We start from the raw sequence: 23,839 nt of genomic DNA, 5'->3' as shown, positions 1-23,839 counted from the left end.
TAGTCTTCCAAGTTACATTCATTTCTCCAATCTTCATGTTTCTCCCTGTAACATGTAGATTATGATGAGATGGTTTTGTAAAATTGTTTTGAAGTCTTAGGAATAAAAACACTGTATCATGATCTATCCAGCGTATATCTTAGGAGCATTCACCCTATGTTAGGCATGATCTTTGGCCTTGTGAAGAGTATAAAGGTAACAGGCATACAGACCTTGGCCTCAAAAAGCCAATAAGAGAAAATAATCCAGGCATCCTGGGAAGCCTGAGCCAGGATGCTGGCACCTATTATATGCCAAGTACTGTGTCAGGGGCCAGTGCTGTGCTGGGGGTATGGTGGGATTCAGAAACAGACACAGTCCGCCCTTGCCCTCATAAGCGTATGGTTTTGTGAGAGCCATTAGTGAGGTAGAATGGACAGAGTTTGGTGATTAATGAAATACAGAGAATGAGAGAAAAATTGGAGCAGTTAATTAAATATCTAGACCAAGCTATTTATATAGGAACTGGAAATGAGAACCAGAACTTGAGAGGTTGGGGTTAGTGTCAGTTATTAAAAATCATCAGCAAGTAAGGAATTTTAAGAAGGAAATTTTAAGATCATTCTTTATATGGTGGAATAGGTTATTTGTCTAATATGATTGGCAGGTTGAGATTATACCCCTTTTTAAAAAACATTCTAGAGTCCCATTGTCTTCCAAGATTCTGTTTCTGGAGTGTGGAGTGGACCTTATTTTTAGTAGCTGGAATATTTTTAGTGGCTGGCAGTGTTGATTAACCATAATAACTGACATTTATTGAGTTCCTAATTGTGAACCAGGTACTGTGCTAATAAACTCTTTACAGGACTTATTTCTTAATCCTCACAACCTCCCTCCAAAATAGATACTATTATTATCAACTCTATTTTTTAAATGCTTTATTATTTATTTTTGAGACAGAGTGTGAGTGGGGGAGATGCAAAGACAGAGGATCCAAAGTAGGCTTCTTAATGACAGTGGAGAGCCCGACACGGGGCTGGAACTCATGAATGTCATGTGAGATCATGACCTGAGCCAAAGTCTGACACTCAACCAACTGAGCCACCCAGGCTGCCCCTATCATCCCTATTTTTTTTTTTTTAGGAGAAATTGGGGTTTAAGGATTCTAATAAACAGCTTTATCTCATTCTGCATGTAGGTCAAGTAAGATAAGGATTGAGAATTGTATTAGTGGCTCAGTCGGTTAAGCCTCCGACTTCAGCTCAGGTCCTGATCTTGAGGTTCGTGGGTTTGAGCCTCTCATTGGGCTCTGTGCTGACAGCTCAGAGCCTGGAGCCTACTTAGGATACTGTCTCCCTCTCTCTTTGCCCCTCTCCTGTTCACACACTGTCTCTCTCAAAAATAAATAAACATTAAAAAAATGTTTAGGGGTTCCTGGGTGGCTCAGTCGGTTAAGCGTCTGACTTCAGCTCCGGTCATGATCTCGCGGTTTGTGGGTTTGAGCCCCACGTCAGGCTCTGTGCTGGCAGCTCAGAGCCTGGAGCCTGCTTTGGATTCTGTGTCTCCCTCTCTCTGACCCTCCCATGCTCATGCTCTGTCTCTCTCTGTCTCTCAATAATAAATAGACATTTAAAAAATTTAAAAAAGAAAATTTTATTAGATTTAGCGACATAGAGCTCGTTGGTGACTGTGCTGAACACTTTTCGTGGAATGGTAGCAAATAGCAGAGTGGGTGGAGAGAACTGGAGAGAGGATTTGAAAGCAAAGAGTGTATGCTGAGAAGGGGAGCAGAGAAATTGAGCGGTAGTTGGGGGAGACGCAGAGTCAAGATTTGTTGTTTTAGAGAGGAGACGACTGGCAGGGTGTTTGTAGGCTGGCGAGAATGCTGCAGGGGGGGGGGAAACTGATGACGCCAGGGAGGGAGGGGATGGTATTGGGCAATGTTCCGGAGTGGACAGGGAGATGGGGTCTAGTGTACAAGGGCAGGGGTGCATGGACAGCTGATTCATGGTAACCAGAGGGAAGGCTCGTTGTCACAAGGGTATGGATGTAGAGAAGTGTGTAGGTAGAGAGGTGAGCATTTGTGGAAATTCTCTTCTGGTTATTTCGATGAAGGGAAAAAGAAAGCAGGCAAGGTCATCTGAGAGTGAGGACAGGAGGAGTAGATGTTTTCCGGGGTCTAAATTCTGATTGAACGTATCCCGAGAGTGGGAGGTCATTTTGTTTGGCTCTTTCGTATTATTTTATTTCTTTTATGTAAGTTTACCCTAGGGGACATTTCTCTTGTTTTGTAGAACTTAGTCACCCGTTTGAAGTCTTTATTTTGGAATTGTAGATATGTATTACAATAAGTACCTAGAAACTTGGTATTTCTACCATTTTTTTTATGTTACAGGAAAGACAACTGAAAGATAGAAATTTTAATTCATCAGAGGTAGACTAAGGAATGGGCACAAAACAGTGGTAAGTCAGAACGAAATCCTAACACGTTAGGATTTTTCAATTTTTATCGGAAAAAAAAGTCTTCACCTTGCCCCCCTCTGCTCCTTTGGCGGACTGTGGAACGTGGACTGTGCCTGTTTCGTCTCTCATGGCCACACTTTCCTGAATAACTAGAGATCTTGGGTCTCCATCATTGCGATATGGGGACCGAATTCTTGAAGATAACTTCCTAATTTAATGACCGAATGCCTACAAGTCTCAAGACTTCCTGTGTTTAACTTTTGTAACGTTTGGTAATGTTTACCATCTTTCTTCCTTGGAACTTTCTTCATAGGACTTCTGTGACATTACAGTATTCCTTTCTTCTTCTTCTTCTTCTTCTTTTTTGACTGTGGCCTCTTCTCTTTCCCTTGTGGCTGCCTCTTGTTCGCTAGTCCTCATCTCTCTTCTCCTCTGTCCGGTCCAGCTCAACGTCCCCAGCAGCCACGGCGTCCTAGGCACTGTGGATGCGAAGAATAAGAGGAAGATTCCTGTGCTCCAGGGAATCAGATTCCAGGAAGGCGGCTTCCTTTGCCGGGAGCTTGATAATTAGTCAGACTTTGAGGGTTCATCCTAATTTTGTCACTCAGTGTCTGTGAGGACATGCCATTCAACGTTTCTCTTGTTTTCCTCCTCTGTAAAATGGAGATCAATAGTACGGTTACCTCGTGGGGTTCTTTTGGGAATGAAGTGATTGAATACAAGTCAAATGTGAAGAACAGCCTGGCGCAGGAGGATGGGCTCAAGAAATATTTGTAGTTTTCATCACCCATTCCCCTCCCCCCTCCCCCCAGCCCCAATAGATATTTAGAAGACTAATGTTTATTTAGATGACACCTTATTTAGGTCTTTCTTCACATGTCACCTATAAAGTCTTACCCTGACCACCTTATTTAAAATATTTATCCCCCTGGCAGGGGGCGGAGCGCAGGGATGGGCAAAACGGGTGAAGGGGAGTTGGAGGTACAGGCTTCCACGTACAGAGTGAATAAGCCATGGGAACAAAAAGTAAAGCCTAGGCTACTATATGTTTTCACTCTTAGGTGGATCCTGAGAGACTTAACTGAAGACCATGGGGGAGGGGAAAGGGAACAAAAAAAAGTTAGAGAGGGAGGGAGCCAAACCACAAGAGACTCTTAAAAACTGAGAATAAACTGAGGGTGGATGGGGGTGGGGGAGAGGGGAAAGTGGGTGATGGGCATGGAGGAGGGCACCTGTTGGGAGGAGCACTGGGTGTTGTATGGAAACCAATTTGACAATAAATTTCATATTAAAAAAAAAAAGTAAAGCCTAGGGAATGTAGTCGATGATATTGTAATAACGTTGTATGGTGACAGATGGTTGCTCCACTTGTGGTGAGCACAGCATAACGTAGAGATGTTGAATCACTATGTTGTACATGTAAAACTAATGTAATGTTATGTGTCAGCTATACTCAAAAAATGTTTTCAAAAATGTACCCCCTCGCTTGTCGTCACTCGGTCCTCTTATTCTGCTTTGCTTTTCTTCACAGTCCTTATTGACGCCTGATACTATGGTCTACACTTACTGTTAACTATCCCTACTACATTGGAAGCTCTGTGAGGTCAAGGCCTTTGACCTTTTCACTGCGGTACCCCCAACACCAAGAATAGTGCTGGCCATAGTGTAGGCATTCGGTACATATTTGTCGAATGAATGAGCTAATAAAATGCTTCGGTTTATCCATGTGTTTACCAATTGTTTTGTTCACCATTCCTTGCATTTCACTCTTTCTAGAATCAGTTTCTTTGCGGAAGTACGTTCTTCAGTAGTTCTTACACATGTCTCTTTTAGTGGTAAACCCTCAGGTTTTGTCTGAGACTTATTTTCCTGTAAGTTTTAAGTGATAGTTTAGTATCGAATACTAGATTCTTTGTTCTCTATGCTTTGAAGAGGACATTAGTAATTGTATTATTTTTGCCTTCTCATTTACATTATCAGCCTAACTGTAGATAACTTGTCTTTTCTCTCCCCGTGTTTTCCTGATTTTATTTTTGTCTTTGGTGTTAAACAGTTCTGTGATGACTTATCTAAGTGTGGCTTTATTTTCACTTATATTCCTTAAGACTTGTATTTCTTTCCTTTCAAATTCTTTTTTTTTTAATTTTTTAAAATGTTTATTTTGAGAGAGAGAGAGAGAGAGAGAGAGAGAGAGAGACAGTACGAGTTGGGGAGAGGCAGAAAGAGAGGAGAGAGAGAGAATCCCAGGCTGGCTCCACACTGTCAGCACAGATCCTGATATGGGGCTCGAACCCATGAAACCGTGAGATCATGACCTGAGCTGAGATCAAGAGTCGGATGCTTAACCGACGGAGCCACCCAGGTGCCCCTGTTTCAAATTCTTTATGCTTTTAAAAACAAATCATTTTATTTATTTTTTTTTTTTGAGAGAAAGGGATAGCACGTGTGCCTGCAAGTGGGGGAGAGGGGCAGAGAGAAAGGGAGACAGAGAACCTTAAGCAGGTTCCATGCCCAGTGCAGAGCCCAACATGACCGTGAGATCACAACCTGAGCCAAAATTGGATGCTTAACTGACTGAGCCCCCCAGGTGCCCCTGAAAACCATCTTAAACATTCATGTTATAGTCTATAATTGATAGTTCTATTATCAGAAGTTATTGGGAGTTTTAACTTTTTCTTTTTTTTTTTTTCCTGATGGCTCTTGTTGGTGGTAAAGTTAATGTCTCTCCATGGTTTTAGTCATTTTAAGATGTGGCTTGTTTGGAGGGATGTCACTCCCGAGAGTCTGTGTTTGCTTCAGCCAGGTGCCCTGGAATGTTACCTGCCCAGGACCACTTTTAGGAAAATTTCTTTGAGCTATAAAACTGAATCCCAAGTCACATGACAGCAGGCCCTTGGTTACTATTTCTGGGGGAGACATTTGCTTCACTCCACAAATATGGAACATAGGCCAGATAAACAGATGTACTTGCTTCTTCCACATGTGTGTTTTAAATTCAACTCTTGGGGCTCCTGGATGGCTCAGTCGGTCGGGTGTCTGACTTCGGCTCAGGTCATGGTCTCACTGTTGATGAGTTCGAGTGCCCGCGTCGGGCCCTGTGCTGACAGCTCAGAGCCTGGAGCCTGCTTCGGATTCTCTGTCTCTGCCCCTCCCACGCTCTGTCTCTCAATAATAAATAAACGTTTAAAAATAAATAAATAAATTCAACTCTTTCACTGAGATTGTAGTCCTTGGACAGTCCTGGCTTTATGTGATAGTCTCAGTGCAACTTCTTTGATTGATGTGGGGCCTCAGGCCTTGTCTCCGGTCTTTCTGTGTGGCCATTAAATCTCAAGTCCTTGGGGCGCCTGGGTGGCTCAGTCGGTTACGCGGCCGACTTCGGCTCAGGTCACGATCTCGCGGTGCGTGAGTTCGAGCCCCGCGTCGGGCTCTGGGCTGATGGCTCAGAGCCTGGAGCCTGCTTCCGATTCTGTGTCTCCCTCTCTCTCTGCCCCTCCCCCGTTCATGCTCTGTCTCTGTCTCAAAAATAAATAAAGGTTAAAAAAAAAAATTTAAATCTCAAGTCCTTAAGTGTGTGAGGCCTGGAAAGCCTAAAGGACTGTCATGTCATCAGCTCTCTTTTATTTGTTTTTTGGCCATTAGGTATTTCTCTTACCCTCTGGTAATATCACCTATGTATGTAAAAGGGTATTTGTTACATTTTATCCAGAATTCCTACACGGTTGATAGCAGGAAGGGTCTCAGCTTATTTTTGTTGTTGTTACCGTGTTTTTTCATACTTCTATTATTATAAGTTCTTGAAGGTCTTATCCTACAATTTGTTGTCTTTGAGGACTCTTGTTTCTAGTTTAGTGGAGAGCTGCTCAGCAAGGCTTTAGCTGTAAGATTTATGTGTGGACAGAACGGGATGTCCAGTATATTTCTTAAAATATGAATATATTTTTAGCTAAATTTTAAGCTTCTTGGATGCAGGGACTATCTCATATGTTTTTTGTGTCTGTGTGTTTTAAAAATAAATAGGATAATCTTAGAACTTGACTATAAGCTACACAAAGAACTGTGAGATAACTAAAGTTCAACTGGTATAATTTTAATATTTGTAGAAATTATGTAGCCTTTATAACCTGTAAGAGTGCCATTATACATCTAGTCTTGCGGTCTTTAGAGTTAGGCAGAGAATAAATATTCTAAGCGTTCAAATTTATTTATTTTTTAAATTTTTTTTAACGTTTATTCATTTATTGATAGAGACAGCGCGTGAGTGGGGGAGGGGCAGAGAGAGAGGGAGACACAGAATCTGAAGCAGGCTCCAGGCTCTGAGCCGTCAGCACGGAGCCCGACGCGGGGCTCGAACTCACAGACTGTGAGATCATGACCTGAGCTAAAGTTGGATACTCAACCAACTGAGCCACCCAGGCGCCCCTCAAATTTACTTTTATTTTTATTTATTTATTTTTTATTCTAGAGAGAGCACCAGTAGGGAAGAGGGATGGAGAGGGAGAGAGAGACTCTTAAGCAGGCTCCATGCTCCATGCAGACTCCAATTGGGAACCCAATCCCATGACCCTGGAATCATGACCTGAGCCCAGATCAAGAGTTGGATGCTCAACCGACTGAGCCACCCCGGTGCCCCACGTTTTTCAGATTTAAAAGTCTTTCGAGTTTCATGGAAAACACAAGGCTTGTCTATCTTTAGGTAAAGAAGAGCAAAGTACAATCAGGTGATTAACCTTCCTGGGAGTGGAAGAATTCTACCATTAGACTGATGAATTAGTAACGGTATCATCTCCTCTCCTCCCACCTCTGAAGTGGTAGAATGACAGGCACAGCGGCTTTAAATAAGGATCGGTATGTCCCCTCAAAATTACTGACAAAGATTTAGTTTCTATCCCAGCTGTCTGGTTGTGGATAGTGGCAAAATGTTAAGAAGGCAACCCCTGTGGCATTAAATGGTATTGCATAATATTTGGTGTGAGTGTGTCTGTAGCTCCAGATCTCATACCAGCTGAAATTTCTGGTTAAATCTTCCCTTGGTTAACTTGGATGATAGTTGTCTTCTGTAGTGGATAAGCAGCTTTCAACTCCAGGAAGATTTAGAATTAAGAATAGAAATGTCTAAGAGAATCAGAGTAATATTTTTCTGTTAAGGGATATGTGCATATTTGCATATTTACTTATTATTTTTATGTACTTGTAATTTAAGGAGATATGGCTAGTGAGGGTGATAAGCATGCAATTCCACCTTTAAGCGTATTATGGAATACGGGTTGCCTGGGTGGCTCAGTCGGTTGAGTGTCCGACTTTGGCTCAGGTCATGATCTCGCGGTCCGTGAGTTCGGGGTCGGGCTCTGTGCTGACGGCTCGGAACCTGGAGCCTGCATCAGATTCTGTGTCTCCCTCTTTCTCTGCCCCTCCTCTGCTCACGCTCTCTCTGTCAAAAATAAATAAACATTAAAAAAAAATTTTAATGTATTATGGAATAATGGAGGTCTGTGATTTTTTACATAAAAATTTATGGTAAGTCACTTTTGTGGAACATTTAGAAGAAGTTTAGGCTTATTTATAAGTCTAATTTACTAGGTTTATAAAAGTATTTATATGTAAATTATTATGCTTTATTGAGTAAGACAGTTGAGGAACTAAGAAGGAAATAAAATACATTTGTAAATGTAGGTAAAAAATTTTGGTGGCATTTAATTAACCAGGTTTGAAATGGGACAAAACATTGTTCAAAGGCATCTTAAAGATGACTTCTAAAATCTGCCAGTCTTGGGGCGCCTGGGTGGCGCAGTCGGTTAAGCGTCCGACTTCGGCTCAGGTCACGATCTCGCGGTCCGTGAGTTCGAGCCCCGCGTCGGGCTCTGGGCTGATGGCTCGGAACCTGGAGCCTGTTTCCGATTCTGTGTCTCCCTCTCTCTCTGCCCCTCCCCCGGTCATGCTCTGTCTCTCTCTGTCCCAAAAATAAATAAACGTTGAAAAAAAAAATTTTTTTTTAATAAATAAATAAATAAAATAAAATCTGCCAGTCTTGTATATAGGAAAAGGTTTGTAAGCTGAACCTAAAAGTTTTAAGGAATAACTGAATTTTTACATTTTTTAACTTTAGTAAGTTGAATACTTTTAAAAATCAAATGAAGCTTCTGAAGAGTACAAAAGAGTACAAAAAAGAGTACAAGGTACCCTTGAGGATACAAGACAACTCATATAGTTGTTCAATGTTTTGAAGACCTATAGTATTCAATGTATTTCTGGGTGTGATTGGTTTATTCGTTGGACGACGAGGGAAGACTTGACCTTAACACGGCCTGTTAGGCCTAACATGGCCTAACAACTAAAATGTCTAAAGTTCTTTTTAGAACTGGGACTTAGCATTAAAGGTTAGCTTTTGTGAAGTCACTTGATTTATGCAGAAGGTGCCACTGCAGTTTAGTAGGGAAAGGTGGGTCTTGTCACTAAATCCTTCTGGGTTAATTGAGTATTTATGGGGGAGGAAATCTTGACCCCTCCTACCTCACATCATATAGAAAAATTAATTTGAAATAGATCATTACCTAAAATGTAAAAGATAGTAAGAGAAAGCTTCCAGAAGAGAACATGAAAGGATAATATCTTGATTTTGGAGTAGCACAGACTTATGAAACTGGACACAAAATTATTAAAGAGAAAAGATTGGTAAATCAGAATTCTAAAACTATGAACTTCTCTTCATGAAGAGAGACACCATTAAGAGAGTGAAAAGGCAAGCCATATACTAGAAGATATTTACAGTGCATGTATCTGACAAAGGACTTGCATCCAGAATATATAAAGAATGACAGTCAATGAATCAATAAGAAAAAGACAACTGGTTGGAAAAAAAAAAGGTGAACTAAAAACTGGAATAGATACTGTACAAAAGACAGCGTTTACATGGCCAAGAAGCATATTGTTGAAAAGGGGCTCAGCATCCATAGTGAGGAAAGGCAAAGTAAAGCCATAATGAGATGCTATTGTACCTCCACCAGAATGGCTGGGATGGGGTGACTGCTACTCTTATGTATTGTTGATGCGAATGTAGCATGACGTCATCACTTTGGAAAACTGTTTAGCTACATTTACTAAAGCTACTCTTACATGTACTTGATGATCCAGCAGTTCTGTTCCTGGGTACATAACAAAGAAATGAATGCTTATGTTTACCGTGAACATAACCCCATATTCGTAGAAGCTTTAATAATAGTGTCAAATGGAAAACAGCTCAAGTGTTCATCAACGGTAGAATGGATATGTTGTAATTCTATTTACACAATAAAATACCGCACAACATTGAAGGAAGATGAACTCATGCTCCGTGCAGGAACATGGATGGATTTCACAGGTAATGTTGAGAGAAAGACCAAGTAAAAGTACGTACTGTAGGATTCCATTTCTCTGAAACTAGAACAGGCAAACCTAACTTACGATAATAAGGTCAGACAGTGCTTTCCTTCTGGGTTGATATTGACTAAAAGGAACCGTGAAAAAGCTTTCTGAGATATTGGGAAGTGTTCTGTATCTTCATCTACTGGTGGTTATATGGTATTAATATTTATTGAGTTGTGTACTGTGTTTACATTTTACTGAACATGTTATATTAGTGACAAATAGATTTACAAATTCTATGAAGTATTAACATCTCCATTTACAGAGGAAGAACATGACGAGTATAGATAGTAAGTAATATGCTCATATAATCAGTAATTGGTAGACCATTTTTTTTTTTTGAGAGAGACAGAGCATGAGTGGGGAGGGGCAGAGAGAGGGAGAGAGAATCCCAAGCAGGCTCCACACTGCCAGCATAGAGCCCATCTTGCGAACTATTAGGCCATGACCTGAGCCAAAACCAAGAGTCGGACGCTTAATTGACTGAGCCACCCAGCTTCCCCTAGGATTCTAAATCTCATGCTGACTTCAGATCACCGTGTTGTTTCTCTGTGAGGATAGGAATAGTGTTTATGATGGGTTTTTCTTTTAATTTATTTATTTTGAGGGAGAGAGAGAGAGTGTGTGGGAGGGGCAGAGAGAGAGGGAGAAAGAGAATCCTAAGCAGGCTTGCAAGGCTCCAACTCACGAATGAGTGAGATCATGACCTGAGCTGAAATCAAGAGTCAGACGCTTAACTGACGGAGCCACCCGGGTGCCCTGTCAGTAGTATACCCAGCATAGTTCTGTACTTATTAGGTAAACAATAAATATTTACTGATTTGAAAAAATAGCAGTCATATATATGATGAGAGTGGACATAAAATTCTTAATCATTAATGTTTAGTTTCAAATCCTAAGTCCTCTCATTTCTATTTAAGCTTTGTTTTTTACCTCCTGATTTCTTAACAGATAATTTCTCCTGGACTCAGAAGTCTCATATGTTGACTCCCAAGTTCTTACAGCCAAAATATCAGTATGAACTACTTGGAACTTATGTTTCTTATCTTTTTATTAGATATGGAGGAGGTGTTTTTCTGTTTATTTAATTCTGTAAGTTAATCTAATAGCAAAATAAGATTATTTTTCCTTCTTGTCCAGAAGTTAAATTTAAACAATCTGGATTATGTTCTTGGGCATGTATAGGACCTGTTCTAAATTACTTATTCTTATACCAGAATTCTAACAATGTATGAACAAAAAAAATTAGAATAATGATGAAACAAAATGCTAGAAGAAATGAGGTCAATGGTAGGAATCTTAAGAAGGAGGCTATATAACAATTGGAGAAAACTGTGCTAGTATTGTAGACCCTGTTACTTAATATGGTGTGGAATGAAGGGTGTCTTCGAAAGAGGGCTTCTTCCCTTGACTTCTGGAACCATGGAAGAGTGGTGCTATAATACAGACAGTTCTCTTTCTGTTGCCTGATGTTTTATGGAGATTTGCCAGGCAGTAGTCTAGTAGGTTCAACTGAGGATGTGGACTCTGAGCCCACGTCCCTTAGCACGTCTTTCTGGAACATGCCAAAAACTTTGTAGCAATTCTATAATTTCCCTTTTTAGGTGCCCGGATCTTTTACTTAGTGTTGTAGTATAATCAGGTTTAAAGTTTCATTAACTACTGAGCAGATAATGTAAATAATTCAAATTACGGACGGTATAAGGCGTCACAACACAATAGCTTCCATGGACCCCGCGAAGAGTTTACGATAAAGAACTGAGCTATTGCTTTTGAAGATCCCCTATGAGCTCCTCTGCATTCCATTCCCCTCCCTGCCCGTTCAGAGTTAGACATTGTCCTGGACTTGGGATTTATCATTCCCTTGCCTTTCTTTACTTTTAGTACACATATTTATGTCCCCAAACAGTATCCTATGTTGCTGTCTGTATGTGTCTTTTGAACCTACCTTTTCACTCACCATAATTGTCCTGAGATTCATCTAGTGTTGTTCCATGTAGTTATAATTCACGTTCATGTGTATATTGTGAATTATATCATTATGTGAATATATATGCATTTGTTCTGATACTGGACAGTTGGGTTGTTTTCAGGTGTTTTCTATTACAACTAGTGCTGATAAGAACATTTCCATAGAATATTGATACTTAATATAGCTTAGAAAGAGGAAACTGGATTTTGGAACAAATTAGGCTTATTTGCATATGACAGAAAGCGCATTTCTTTCCGTTTCTAGAGGGGAATCTAGGAGAACTGAGTATAGTGCAGACCTTCTAATCTTGTATCTGTAGATCGATCAGATATTCTCTATCTCGGGAATACTGTAAGCTAGTACAGTGTCGTCTTCTCTTTGACCATCAGGGCAGAGGTTGGTGGTGCCGTGTAACCCTACTGAAGCCTCTTTTTAAACGAGACCAGTAAAAGAAGCCCCGAGACTTCTTTTTTTTCCCCTCAGCCTGGAAGCTGTCACTGAATCCTTAAATTGAAGCATGACATTGTGCAGTGATGCGCTAATGGAGGAAGTACAGAACAGAATCAAGGATGTCCTTTGGGAAGTTGCCAGGGTCTGTTACAAATGTAATATCCAACCGCAGCGAGACGGAACCGAAGACTTTTTCTCGGAGCACAGGCACCCTTTCCGTGAGGTTGCGGGTCTTGCCCCAAAGGGCACCTCTGGCTTCTCGAGCAGTTTCGTTCAGACCGCGTATAAGCCCATCAGAAGGGTGAGTGGCGGGACAAGGTCAGCGGCAGCGAACACTTGGGACGCAAGCCTGTGCGAGAGCTTGGACATCATTCTTCTCACGGCACAGCCTGCCCGGGCTGGACGCGTGTGCCAACCGGACTGAAGCGGGACCCCTAAGCCACCGCTGGAGAGCAAGCCGAGGCGGGGAATGTGCCAGCCGCGAAGGCAGAAGAAACGTTTCAGGACTGACTACGGCTCAGCCCTGGGCGCTGAGGCCTCGCGGGCAATTCTAGCAACTGACGAGCAGCCTGGCACGCAGCTGTAGGGGACGGGCTTGCTGCTGGGGAGCAAAAGCTTCAGGCTGCCTGTGCCTCTAAAAAGTAGGCCCACAGACAACGACGGACTGTTTAAATAGGCTCAGCTGCCACCAGAAGGGCGGACTTGACGTAGTACGTTGTGCGTGGAAGAGCGCGGCTCTCCTTGTGTCGTCTTGGGCCTTCGCCACGAGTCCGATTCAGGGAAGGCGTTTACGCACGCGCACATGCGCGCGTCCCAAAGTAAAGGGCTGCCCTGCTGCTTTCCGCTCCTTCAGCAAAACGGAGCAAGCGCTCGGTCAAAAGATAGCTGTTGCAGTGAAATGCCGGGAACAGAGCGCGTAACGTTTTTGGTTGTCTTAGATCCGTCTCATCACAGTGTTGCTTTGTTGGCAGATGCTTAAGAGACCAAGCTTGCCCTAAACTGATAATGCAGTAATATCTTTGTATTTGAAAATGCCTTGTAACCAGTTCCTTTTCCGTGATGTCTTTCACAAGATTGCCCATTCATCTTTGTCTCCTCCTGGGGCCTAGCACACTAGTGGCTATATACCTCCTAATAGGTGGTCAATACATAATTATTGAGCCGAGTCAGCTCCAAGGATTCAGATGTCAGTGTGTAATAACCGAAGAGCCCTCGCTTCTCTTATCCCAGCAGTTTCATGCGGCGGTCTCATTCCAACATTCTGAAGATGCTGTATTAGACCTGCTATATGTCAACAGTTTTTTGGTTTTTGTTCTTTTTTTTTTTTTTTTTTTTTTTTACCTCTGTTGCCTTAAGTTGGCATCCTTCCTGGCTTTTCATCTGTTTTTCTGTGTTGCTGGGTTCTGAGTTATATACATGTATCACTTCTGATATCAGGGAGAGAGACTCCATGATGAGTTGGATGAATTGAAAGCATGAAGTTGGAAAAGGGATAATAATAGGTATGGCATATGGGTAAAAAAAAAAAGGAATACACATATGGGATCTCAAGGGCTACAAGTGAAGGCAGAGCAGTAGAGAGAGAAAAGATAGGAAAACAGAAGCAGAGACAGTCCAAGGAAGAAGAACCAAGAGATTAGGCACAGAGTGGATAGAGTCTCCGTAGCACCCAAAGAGAGATGCTAAATACTGTGCTAAGAAACCTTAGAGTTTCGCTACTTGAAGAGGAAGTGTTTTGCGTTACAGGGAACAAAATGCGTCACTTGGTGCACATGCTCACTTTTATATAGTTGTCAAAACTTAAAAGACATTGAGGTATAATCGACATGCAACATTAGCGTCGGGTGTAGAACCTGACGATTCAGTATTTTTATATGTTGTGAAATGGGCTGCCATGTGTCTAGTTAACATCCTTCGCCATACATGGGGCTCTGAGTTCTTCATTCACATCTGGGGGCCTGTGTAATTTGAACGGTCCTGTGATTTTTGGCACCTTCGATGCAAGAATAACATTTTCACACAAAAGTGAATTTGTATATGAAAAATTGCATTGTTTAGCCCTACTGCTTATAATTTGATGAATGAAATGGTGGATTTTCCAGTACAGAAGCAGAGGAAACAATTTTGATTGAAATCAGTAAATTAAGTCAACTGCGCGAATAGTTGTATTTTGAATTCCTGTCCTTTCAGCTTTTCATGCTTTTGTAAAAGTTGAAGTATAATTTACATGCAATGTGATACTAGTTTCAAATGCTTTTGTTTTTTTTAAAAGTTGCTTAGTTTGGGTTTAAGACAGTAATGAATAAAGTAATTGACTTTCCATTACACTATTAAGATTGTTAGATGGAAATAGTCTGTATTGCCCTCTGTTGGTGATTAATAGTTATTTTTGACAAAATAACTGCTGTTACACATATCATTTATATGTACTTAAAAATTGTATCAACCAGTCTATTTTATAGAAAAGCACTATTGCCCCCCCCACCCCCCCCGAAAAGTACTTTTAAGAACTGATCTAATAGTTGTAGCCGTGAATTGGCAGAAGGGAAACGATGGAGATTTAGGGCTTCTGGATTGGATAGTTTTATTGACTACGAGAGCGTCCAACTACTTTTGCCTTTGATTAATTTTCATTTTCATTTTTTTCCTGTCAGAGCTCCACCTCAGATAAGGCGTCCCAATCGAGAAGTAAGACCTCTGAGGAAAGAAATGCCCGGAGCGGGAGCCCGGGGACCTGTGGGCCGAGCACATCCTATATCGAAGAGTGAAAAACCCTCCACCAGTAGAGACAAGGATTATAGAGCAAAAGGAAGAGAGGATAAGGCAAGACTCTCTTTGTAACTCGTTCACTTGAGGCCCATGGCTTTTGGTGAATATTATCATGTCTTTCGGGTTTTCCGGGTACCCCCGGTTTTGACACGGAAGAGAGTGGGGAAAAAAAAAGTCTGATTCAGAACCCCAAGCAGTCTTTGCAATCTAAGCAGAACCCCGCAATGCTAATAACCTCAGAGGTGTATTTCGATAAAGACACACAGATCTTTAGTAAAATGGGTCTTTGGGAGAAACACTCAAAATAAAGTTTTAAAACTTAAAATATATTTGAACAAGTATTCTGAATTGAAATGAGCAATAAATGAAAACAGTTGTAGGGGAAGGACTTAACGTGGGTATCGGTTTTTTTTCTCTTAACGAGAGAATTTTCCTAGGTTGGGGTTCACTGTGTGCATTTACTTTATCTGGGAAATTCATCCGTGAATAAACATAGTACTAGGTGGCGATTCTGTACTGCCCTTACAATGGACTTTAGAAACATGGGCTGAAGATAATCTTATAGAGTAGGGAGCCAGCCAGGATGATCTGACCCATCTTTTAGCTTTAGTTTTAGTGAAAACAAAATTAGATTTTTAGCGATAGCATTTCCCAGTTCCATTGTGACATCATAAATGAACGATGATGATTGTTGAATTGCGACCAAGGAGTTGAACATTTTCCTAGCTAGAGATTCAGGATATGTCATCATGTCGATACCAGAACACTTACAATGAAAATATAACTTACCACTAATAGCAAGTTGTTATCCTTAAAGATTAGATGCTGTGTTGGAATATTTTTATGATGTATGATTTCAATTAGTAGATAAGGACTCTGCACAGACCACCTTCCTAGGCCTTGTGTCTGGTAGAATACAACCGGTGTTTTTGGAGTATTTCTGTTCATGAGCTAGATTCAGAGATAGATTCTACTTGTCTGCCTCGCTAGGACACAGCAAAGGAATTAGATATTTTTACATTGATAATTTGTCGGAGCTATTATACCATAAAACAGTAAGTGATTCCATTTCCGATCCTTTTTGGGATTCATGAGGGACACCAATAAATTAATTAATTGTTCCTGCTGGTGAAATTTTCCCCCCATTATCAAAAGCCATCTGAATGGATACTTAAAAATCTCTATGTTATCTGTCATTTTTGTTTCTTTCCTTGTTCTTCATTTTGTCAGTTAACCCTGGCGTGCACTTTGGAACATAAAGTAGGGGCTAAAGTCCAACCCTCACTCTGCTCGTAGCTTTCAGGAAAACTTTTAGAACTGTGTGAGGAAATGCCAGGCTTTCACCGTAATTTCACATAACGCAAGAGAATAACCTTGGTCTTGGTTTATTTGGATGCTTCCTTGCTGGGCAGCACTCAGAGCAATTAGACATTAATCCACGAAACCATCCCATGAAGCAGGTAGTCCTCTTTTTCCCATTTTACAAATGAAGAAACCGAGGGAGAGAGCCGAAGTACCCAGCCCCAGGTCATAGATTACGGAATGGAGCTTGGAATGGAATTTGTGAAGTCACAGATCTTTTTCCTCTTTATTTTAGGATTTTTTCATATTATGGAATATCCCTACCAAACTAGATTAAAAATATGGATTGGATTTGAAAAGAGTCCCGGAACAATTAAATAAATGTTGATTTTTAATGTGATTCGTCAGCAAAGAACAAAGCAATGAGGCAGCATTTGTTGAATGCCAGATTGTTCTGGAGATTGCAAATTGTCTTTCTCTTAAAAAGTTCCAAATAATTTTCTAAATCCTATTCTTTCACTGACATGTAAGTACTCAGAATGTCACTGGAAAGTAAGCCCTTTATTTTTTTAAAAAGAGAACTCTACAGCTGTTTGAAGATAAAAGATGTCTTCTGAGTCACTCTGGACACAAAAGGGACTACAATTAAGAAAAACGAATGCAAAGTTTATTAGTATTTGAAAAGCGTACGTGGTTCAGTTGTGATCGTTGTAAGCACTCAAATACCCATTAGAATACCATGTCCCTAAAACTCACTGAGACCTGTGATAGGGTTCGAGGAAGTTTAGGTGAAACTGCTTTTGAAAGCTAATTTGAAAATGAGTACCTTGTATTGGACGCCTCCTCAGAGATATTTTGGTTCCCAGTGCTGTTGGTTTTTTCAAATTAGTTTTGTGTATTGCAACCAGCTTTTTTTTCTTTTTTTTTTTTTTTTAAAGGAGAGTAGCCTAGAAAATTCAGAATGCATTGGCGATAGTAAGGACACTCTTACTTTGAGGAAAAGTAGTTACATGAATATGTATAAAAATTATATAATTATATATTTGTATACAGTAGCTCATGATCTCAGATGAATTTGTACTTCAACGCTTAGCTTTATAGATGTAAAAAAAAAAAAAAAGTGAGGACATGAGAAATGCTGTACCTCACCCAAGATTCTCAGTATCGTTGGATGTTTGAAGCTTTATATATATGGTGGCTTACTTAATTCCTAGAAGTTTCTGTGACCTCAGCATTATTTCCCCTGTTCTCCATATGAAGAAATTGAGGCACCAGCATCGCACCTGCACAAGCTGGTGCGGGAACTGGGAGTCGAACTCTTTGAACACCTGGGCTTTTAATCGGTATGCTATGCAGCCTCTTGTTTGAAAACGCTTACTGTCTTATTTTAATGTATCACGGATGCCTTTTATAAGATTTTCCAGCTCCTTTTCTGAGAGTGATTAAGCACCCCCCATCCCCCCCCTCCCCCCGCTCTTTTTTTTAAAACTGTTGACAGGTTTCCAGTGAGGTCCAAGCTTAAAAATACTGGTTTTGAACCAGTAACCACCACTGTGTATGGTGATCTGTTGTTCAGCCCTTACAGTTTTTCTCTCCCTGAGGTCCACAGACTCATCATAAGCCAGTTTGTTACCCTGTTTACTTAACACACCTTTATTGTGTGCGTACTTTGTATTAGTCATACTTGGCAGGGACTGGGAATACAGACTCTGATAAAGTGTGACTCCTGACCTCACGCTGATTATTTTCTTATTGATGAGAGGGAGTCAGAAGAATCGGTTCACCTTTACAGCTATATTTGTCAGTCTTATTTGAATGTACCTGAGAACGTTCGATGTATTGTTATTTCTTTTTAAAGATTTTTGTCTTTTCTAAGTAATCTCTATACCCAACAGGGGGCTCAAGCCCACAACTCTGAGATCAAGAGTCACGTGCTCCACCAGTTGAGCCGGCCAGGTGCCCCTTGATGTATTATTATTTAACTGTTTAAACCTAGGGTCGGTATAGAAATAGACGCAGAAATAATAAATGCATTTTTTTTTTATTGAAAAAAGATGGTTTAAAAATGTTAGGTAGCAGAGGAGATGTTTTTGTACTACAACCGAAAATAAGTTTAATTCATAAAACTCTGATTCTCAAGTATTTTCAGACTATGGCAGTGCTTCCATTATGATCTCCTGATTAAAGCTGTATATGCTTTTTTTTATTTAAATTTTTTTTTCAACGTTTTTATTTTTATTTTTGGGACAGAGAGAGACAGAGCATGAACGGGGGAGGGGCAGAGAGAGAGGGAGACACAGCATCGGAAACAGGCTCCGGGCTCCGAGCCGTCAGCCCAGAGCCCGACGCGGGGCTCGAACTCCCGGACCGCGAGATCGTGACCCGGCTGAAGTCGGACGCTCAACCGACTGCGCCACCCAGGCACCCCTGTATATGCTTTTAAGTAGAATTCAGAATAAAGCATGGTAAATTATATTAATAGAATCAATTTAAAATTATTACATGTCAACGACTTTATTTCATTGAATTTCGTGTAACAAATGACCCTTTTTGACTCCTTTCCTATCACCCCTGAGTAAGTGTAGGGATGTCTGGATGTCTGATGTGGAGAGATGTTATAAACTGGATTGAGAGCTGTTGAGGGGTCCTTGTACAGATGAACAGTGACTTGAAGAAAACTTTTTTCTTTTTCCTTGAAGAAAAGGATACCATCATATGGGTACTATTTGACGAACGATGATCATCTAACTAGTAGTATACTGGTAAACGTTCAGTAACTAGTCTCCTGAAAATGTGTGTGTATATACACATTCACACATTTGTTATAAATCTGATGTTAAGGATGGGTAGCACATCATTACAAATCATAAAATATATAGTCCTCTTATTGTAAATTTTGTAGAGCTAATGGACTCTCACACAAGGCCTCTGCTGATTTTTACTAATCTTGTGTCTGTGGCCAACCTGTGGTTGCAGTTAACAGATGAAGAGAAATGTAGTTCTGACGTGAATGTTGGGTGGTATTTTTTTTCTCATTAATGAGTAAGATGAAAGTGTAACAATAGGAATGTATGTCGGTAGTTCATTCATTCATCGGGTACTTGAGCAACTTCGATGAATCGGATCATGGTTTTCAGATACCGGAAAAATATTTCCTTAGTTTCTGCGCTATTTATGAAGTAACAACTGCGGAAATGACATACTTTTCAGTTTCACCTGCATTAACATTCCCCCCCCTTATTTTCTTAAGTCTAGACTGTTAACAAAACAATCAAGCCCCGATTTATACCATCAGCTGATTTCTGTGGTATAAGTACTTCTATGACCGATTCCAAACTACTGGCGTGATGTTGCTGACCTCAGTTGAGATGAACTTAGACATCACTGGGACTGTGGGCCAGTGGCTTTTTATTACTAATTAGCTAGTAATTCTGATGTTGGGTAGCTCACCACCTAACAAGAGCAATGACCCCTTTGTTAGACAGAACCCATTGTTAGAAAATTGTTTTGCTGATCTGAAATTCATATCCTTTGTCACTTTCTACTGGTCCCAGTTCTTTCCTTTAGAATAAGATAGAGGAGATGGAGGTGAACAGGTCAGTTGGTCATGTGGGTCCGTTAGTGTTTTCTTCTTTACCTTAAATGTCTCTGGTGTCCTTGATTCTCCTCTATATGATGTGGTTTTTCAATCCTTTCTCACCCTGGGTATCCTTCTCTGGGTCTAATTCACTTGTCACCTGAAACGCAAGACTCAGAGCTGTAACTGACCATCTTCCACTTCATCTGCCCCTGTGGGGAGGCACACAATAAGATGCAAAAACCGTTGTTTGTGCTTTAGGCCAAGCTGTGTTATTAATGGACTCTATCTGATATTGGGTTAGTTGCTAATTTTAGCCTCACTTTTTTTTTCAAATAGAGTGATGAGCCAATACTAATGAAAGATCATTAACAAATCTTTCTTGATAAGGGTAATTGAGATGTTAGCAAAAAGATACTAAAATATTTTGAGGAAAAAGGGCTGTTAGACTTCATGCTAAATATCAGATTCTTGCTAGTGTTGATCTTTGTCAATTAATGTGAAAATCTAAGCAAAGAATTCTAAGATCATTTCAGTGTTATTGCAGCTAGTATTGTTATCATTAATAAACTGTACAGGTAATAATATCTTGGGTGAGGTTATCTTAGTTGCCTGAAAACTCAGTCCCTTTTAGGTATTACCGTTAGTCTAGCCCGTGAACTGAAACTACAGTTACTTATATTTGATATTCCTATTCCAGGTTAGCTGGGTATTTGTTTTGATAAATAATGGTCACCCATTTTGTTGATTTCTCAAGGTAACCAAATTATTTACTTTTACTTTCCCTAATTTTTTTCTTTAATAACCTCACCATTTTGATTTGTAAAAGTTCCTAGAATCTTTTTTGCTTAATTTGTACTCAGATCTCATCCCTACCTTTGATAAACTTTGGATTCTAGGGCAGGTCATTTGACTGGCTTACACCCGTATTTCCTCTTCTGCGAATTAAGAGGCTTGACCTTGAGTAGTGTAATAGAGGCTTTTCTTTCTCTGCTTCTTCTCCACCCTCCACCCCATCCTTTTCCCACATGGTAGGCAGAAGGATCATTTAAAAATGTAAATCGGATCCTGTTACTTCCCTATTGAACACATTTCAGAAATTTCCCCGTGCACTTAGAATAAAATCCAAACTCGTCACTGTGACCTGCAGGGGCCTAGGTGAGCTGGCCCCTGCCTTTCTCTCCAATCTGTTTTATTTGCTCAATACCTTTTAGCCACCCTGACCACCCACATTTTTCGTAGCATTTCGCAGTTTATGATTATGTATGTTTTTGTTTTGTTTACTTGTTTCCCCTACCAGACTAGATGCTCAATGAGGGCAGATAGTGTGTATGCATTCACCGATAAAACCTACTGCACAATGAAATGTGTTAGACAGATGCTCACGTATTTATTATTCTTAAAAATCCTCTGATTTCTATTACTTTCAGATAAGTGTACAGCTTTTTCTTTCTCTTGGTAGTATTTATCAAGTCTTTCCTACCACTTGGACATTCATATTAAAATGGATGTCTACCTACATTTTTTAATAGTAATTTTTTGGTAGGTCTGAAATTACGATGCCATTTCAAGACTTAAGTCTCAGATATATCAGTTTCTGTTGCATTCTTTAGTTGATTTATTTCTAGAAGAGGTGTTTTTTTTTTTTTTTAAGTTTATTTATTTTGAGAGAGAAAGAGAGCACGAGCAGGGGAGGGGAAGAGAGAGGGAATCCCAAGTGCAGAGCCGGATGCCGGGCTTGAACCCACAAACTGTGAGATCATGACCTGAGCTGAAGTCAAGAGCTGGATGCTCAACAGACTGAGCCCTAGAAAAGTTTTTAAAGGGATTAGTTTCTGGTGATTTGTTTGAATGTGGCTTTGTAACTGTGCCCTACCTGTATTATAAAATGTGATTCTAGGCCGAGCTCATTTTAAATTTGTAGATGTAATGTTTGTTGTGTAGGTATGCCAGAAATTTACTCTTTTTTTTTTAATGTTTATTTATTTTTGAGAGAGGGAGAGAGACAGAGACAGAGCACAAGGCGGGGGGGGGGGGGGTGGAGAGAGAGGGAGACACAGAATCTGAAGCAGGCTCCAGGCTCTGAGCTGTCAGCACAGAACCCCATGCAGTGCTTGAACTCATGAACTGTGGGATCATGACCTGAGCTGAAATTGGATGCTTAACTGACTGAGCCACCCAGGCGGCCCCAAATTTACTCTTTTTCATAGTGTCAATATTGATATCTATCATCTGAAATACAAGAATCTTTCTGAAAATTCACCTTGATAGTGTCACTGTGCTACCTAGAAACAGAAAATTATTCATTTTTTTGGGTCAAGTCACCAAGATTACTATTTGGTCATTTACCTAGTGGCTTAATGAACTAGAGCATTTGCCCAAAGGGAGCCATTTAGTCCCCTGTCAGCACTTATGGTCAAGCCTATGGTGTATCTCAGATGAAGTGTGGTGGGAGGGGTTCATTGCTGTTCTCTCCCTTCAGATTTAAGCTTAGGATATTGACTCATTTTTTGACTCTTTCCCTTTCGTTTTTGTATTAGACAGTAACTGTGGGGCTGAAGCTCTGGGGAGGTATTTGGCTCTGTCCCCTGACGTCATTCCATCGGTTGAACTATCTCTAGCAACTGAGCACGTTTCATTTCAAGCTCCTCAAAGCTGAGTAAATCTTGGCAGAACCCCATAGAAAACAGAGCATGTAATTCTCTTTTTAAAGCCACCATATTATTAAATGAAGAATTGGGGTAAAGCATATTGCTTTAGTGGTCTTAATAGCACCACTTAAAAAGGTCCTTTTACCATTATCACTACAATGACTTTATGATGTGGTCCAAGGACCTTACTAGGAAGAAACCCCTGAATCCTGAGGGGCGCTTAGAGTAACAGGGAAAAGGCTTTGTAAGAAGCAGTTCAGAGTCCCAACTCTTTCCCTATATGCAGCCTCTTCTTGGTTGCTTTGAAGGATGTCATAGTTTGTAAAGCTCTTCAGCTGTAAGCTGACTCCATTAGGCATGAGATGGTCTCATGTTGTGCAAAGGGCACGGGTTCGGGGAGTCAGGAAGAGATGCATTAAAATCTCTACTCTGCCATTTAATAATTATGGGTGATTAAGTTATTTCACCTGAGTCCTAGGTCCTCATTTTAAAAATAAGGATAATAATACCTACCTTGTTGTGAGTATATGTGAGATTTATTGGCAGGTAGTAGGTTCTCAGTGAATTAAGGTTGTTTTGTCCTCTGCGTTAATAGTCTGTGTATTCTCTGGTGGTGGTGGAAATTCCCTGCATCCACAAATTCAGAAATATCTAGCAAGGGTCATTTTAGTCTTACTTGCAACTGTCCGTCCACGGATGTAAATTTGAAGGAGTGGATAATAAAGTTGGCCAATTCATCCGTTTCTGAGGAAATGAACAAGGAAGGGTGGCATTTGGGTAATCAGAAAACGCTATCTTAAAATAACAAAAAAATTATTTAAAATGATTACATTATAATATTTTGAAACTCAGTGATGTTAATTAAAATTATCTTGTTTTTTTGTGTTTTAAAAAATGTTTATTGGGGCTCCTGGGTGGCGCAGTCGGTTAAGCATTCGACTTCAGCCAGGTCACGATCTCGCGGTCTGTGAGTTCGAGCCCCGCGTCGGGCTCTGGGCTGATGGCTCAGAGCCTGGAGCCTGTTTCCGATTCTGTGTCTCCCCCTCTCTCTGCCCCTCCCCCGTTCATGCTCTGTCTCTCTCTGTCCCAAAAATAAATAAACGTTGAAAAAAAAATTAAAAAAAAATGTTTATTTATTTTGAGAGAAAGAGTGCATGTGTCAGGAGGGGGCAGAGAGAAAGAGAGAGGGAATCGCAAGCAGGCTCTGAGTTGTCGGCACAGAGCCCAATGCGGGGCTCGATCCCACAAACCGTGAGATCGTGACCTGAGCCAAAA

The 23,839-nt window shown here is 40.6% G+C and overlaps 1 protein-coding gene across 4 annotated transcripts in view; it reads left to right on the top strand.

The window, feature by feature from the left end:
* The window catches only part of KATNAL1 (katanin catalytic subunit A1 like 1), a 102,491-nt gene that overhangs the window by 33,624 nt on the left and 45,028 nt on the right, over positions 1-23,839 (top strand). For all 4 annotated transcript variants that reach the window (XM_043576100.1, XM_043576080.1, XM_043576089.1 and 1 more), the window contains exon 4: positions 14,920-15,088. In XM_043576100.1, coding sequence (XP_043432035.1) covers positions 14,920-15,088 — 169 coding nt within the window. The remainder of the gene's footprint in view (positions 1-14,919; positions 15,089-23,839) is intronic.

Source organism: Prionailurus bengalensis, chromosome A1 (assembly GCF_016509475.1).
Source record: "Prionailurus bengalensis isolate Pbe53 chromosome A1, Fcat_Pben_1.1_paternal_pri, whole genome shotgun sequence".
Lineage (NCBI taxonomy): Eukaryota > Metazoa > Chordata > Mammalia > Carnivora > Felidae > Prionailurus > Prionailurus bengalensis.
This window is presented reverse-complemented; position numbering and strand designations above follow the sequence as displayed.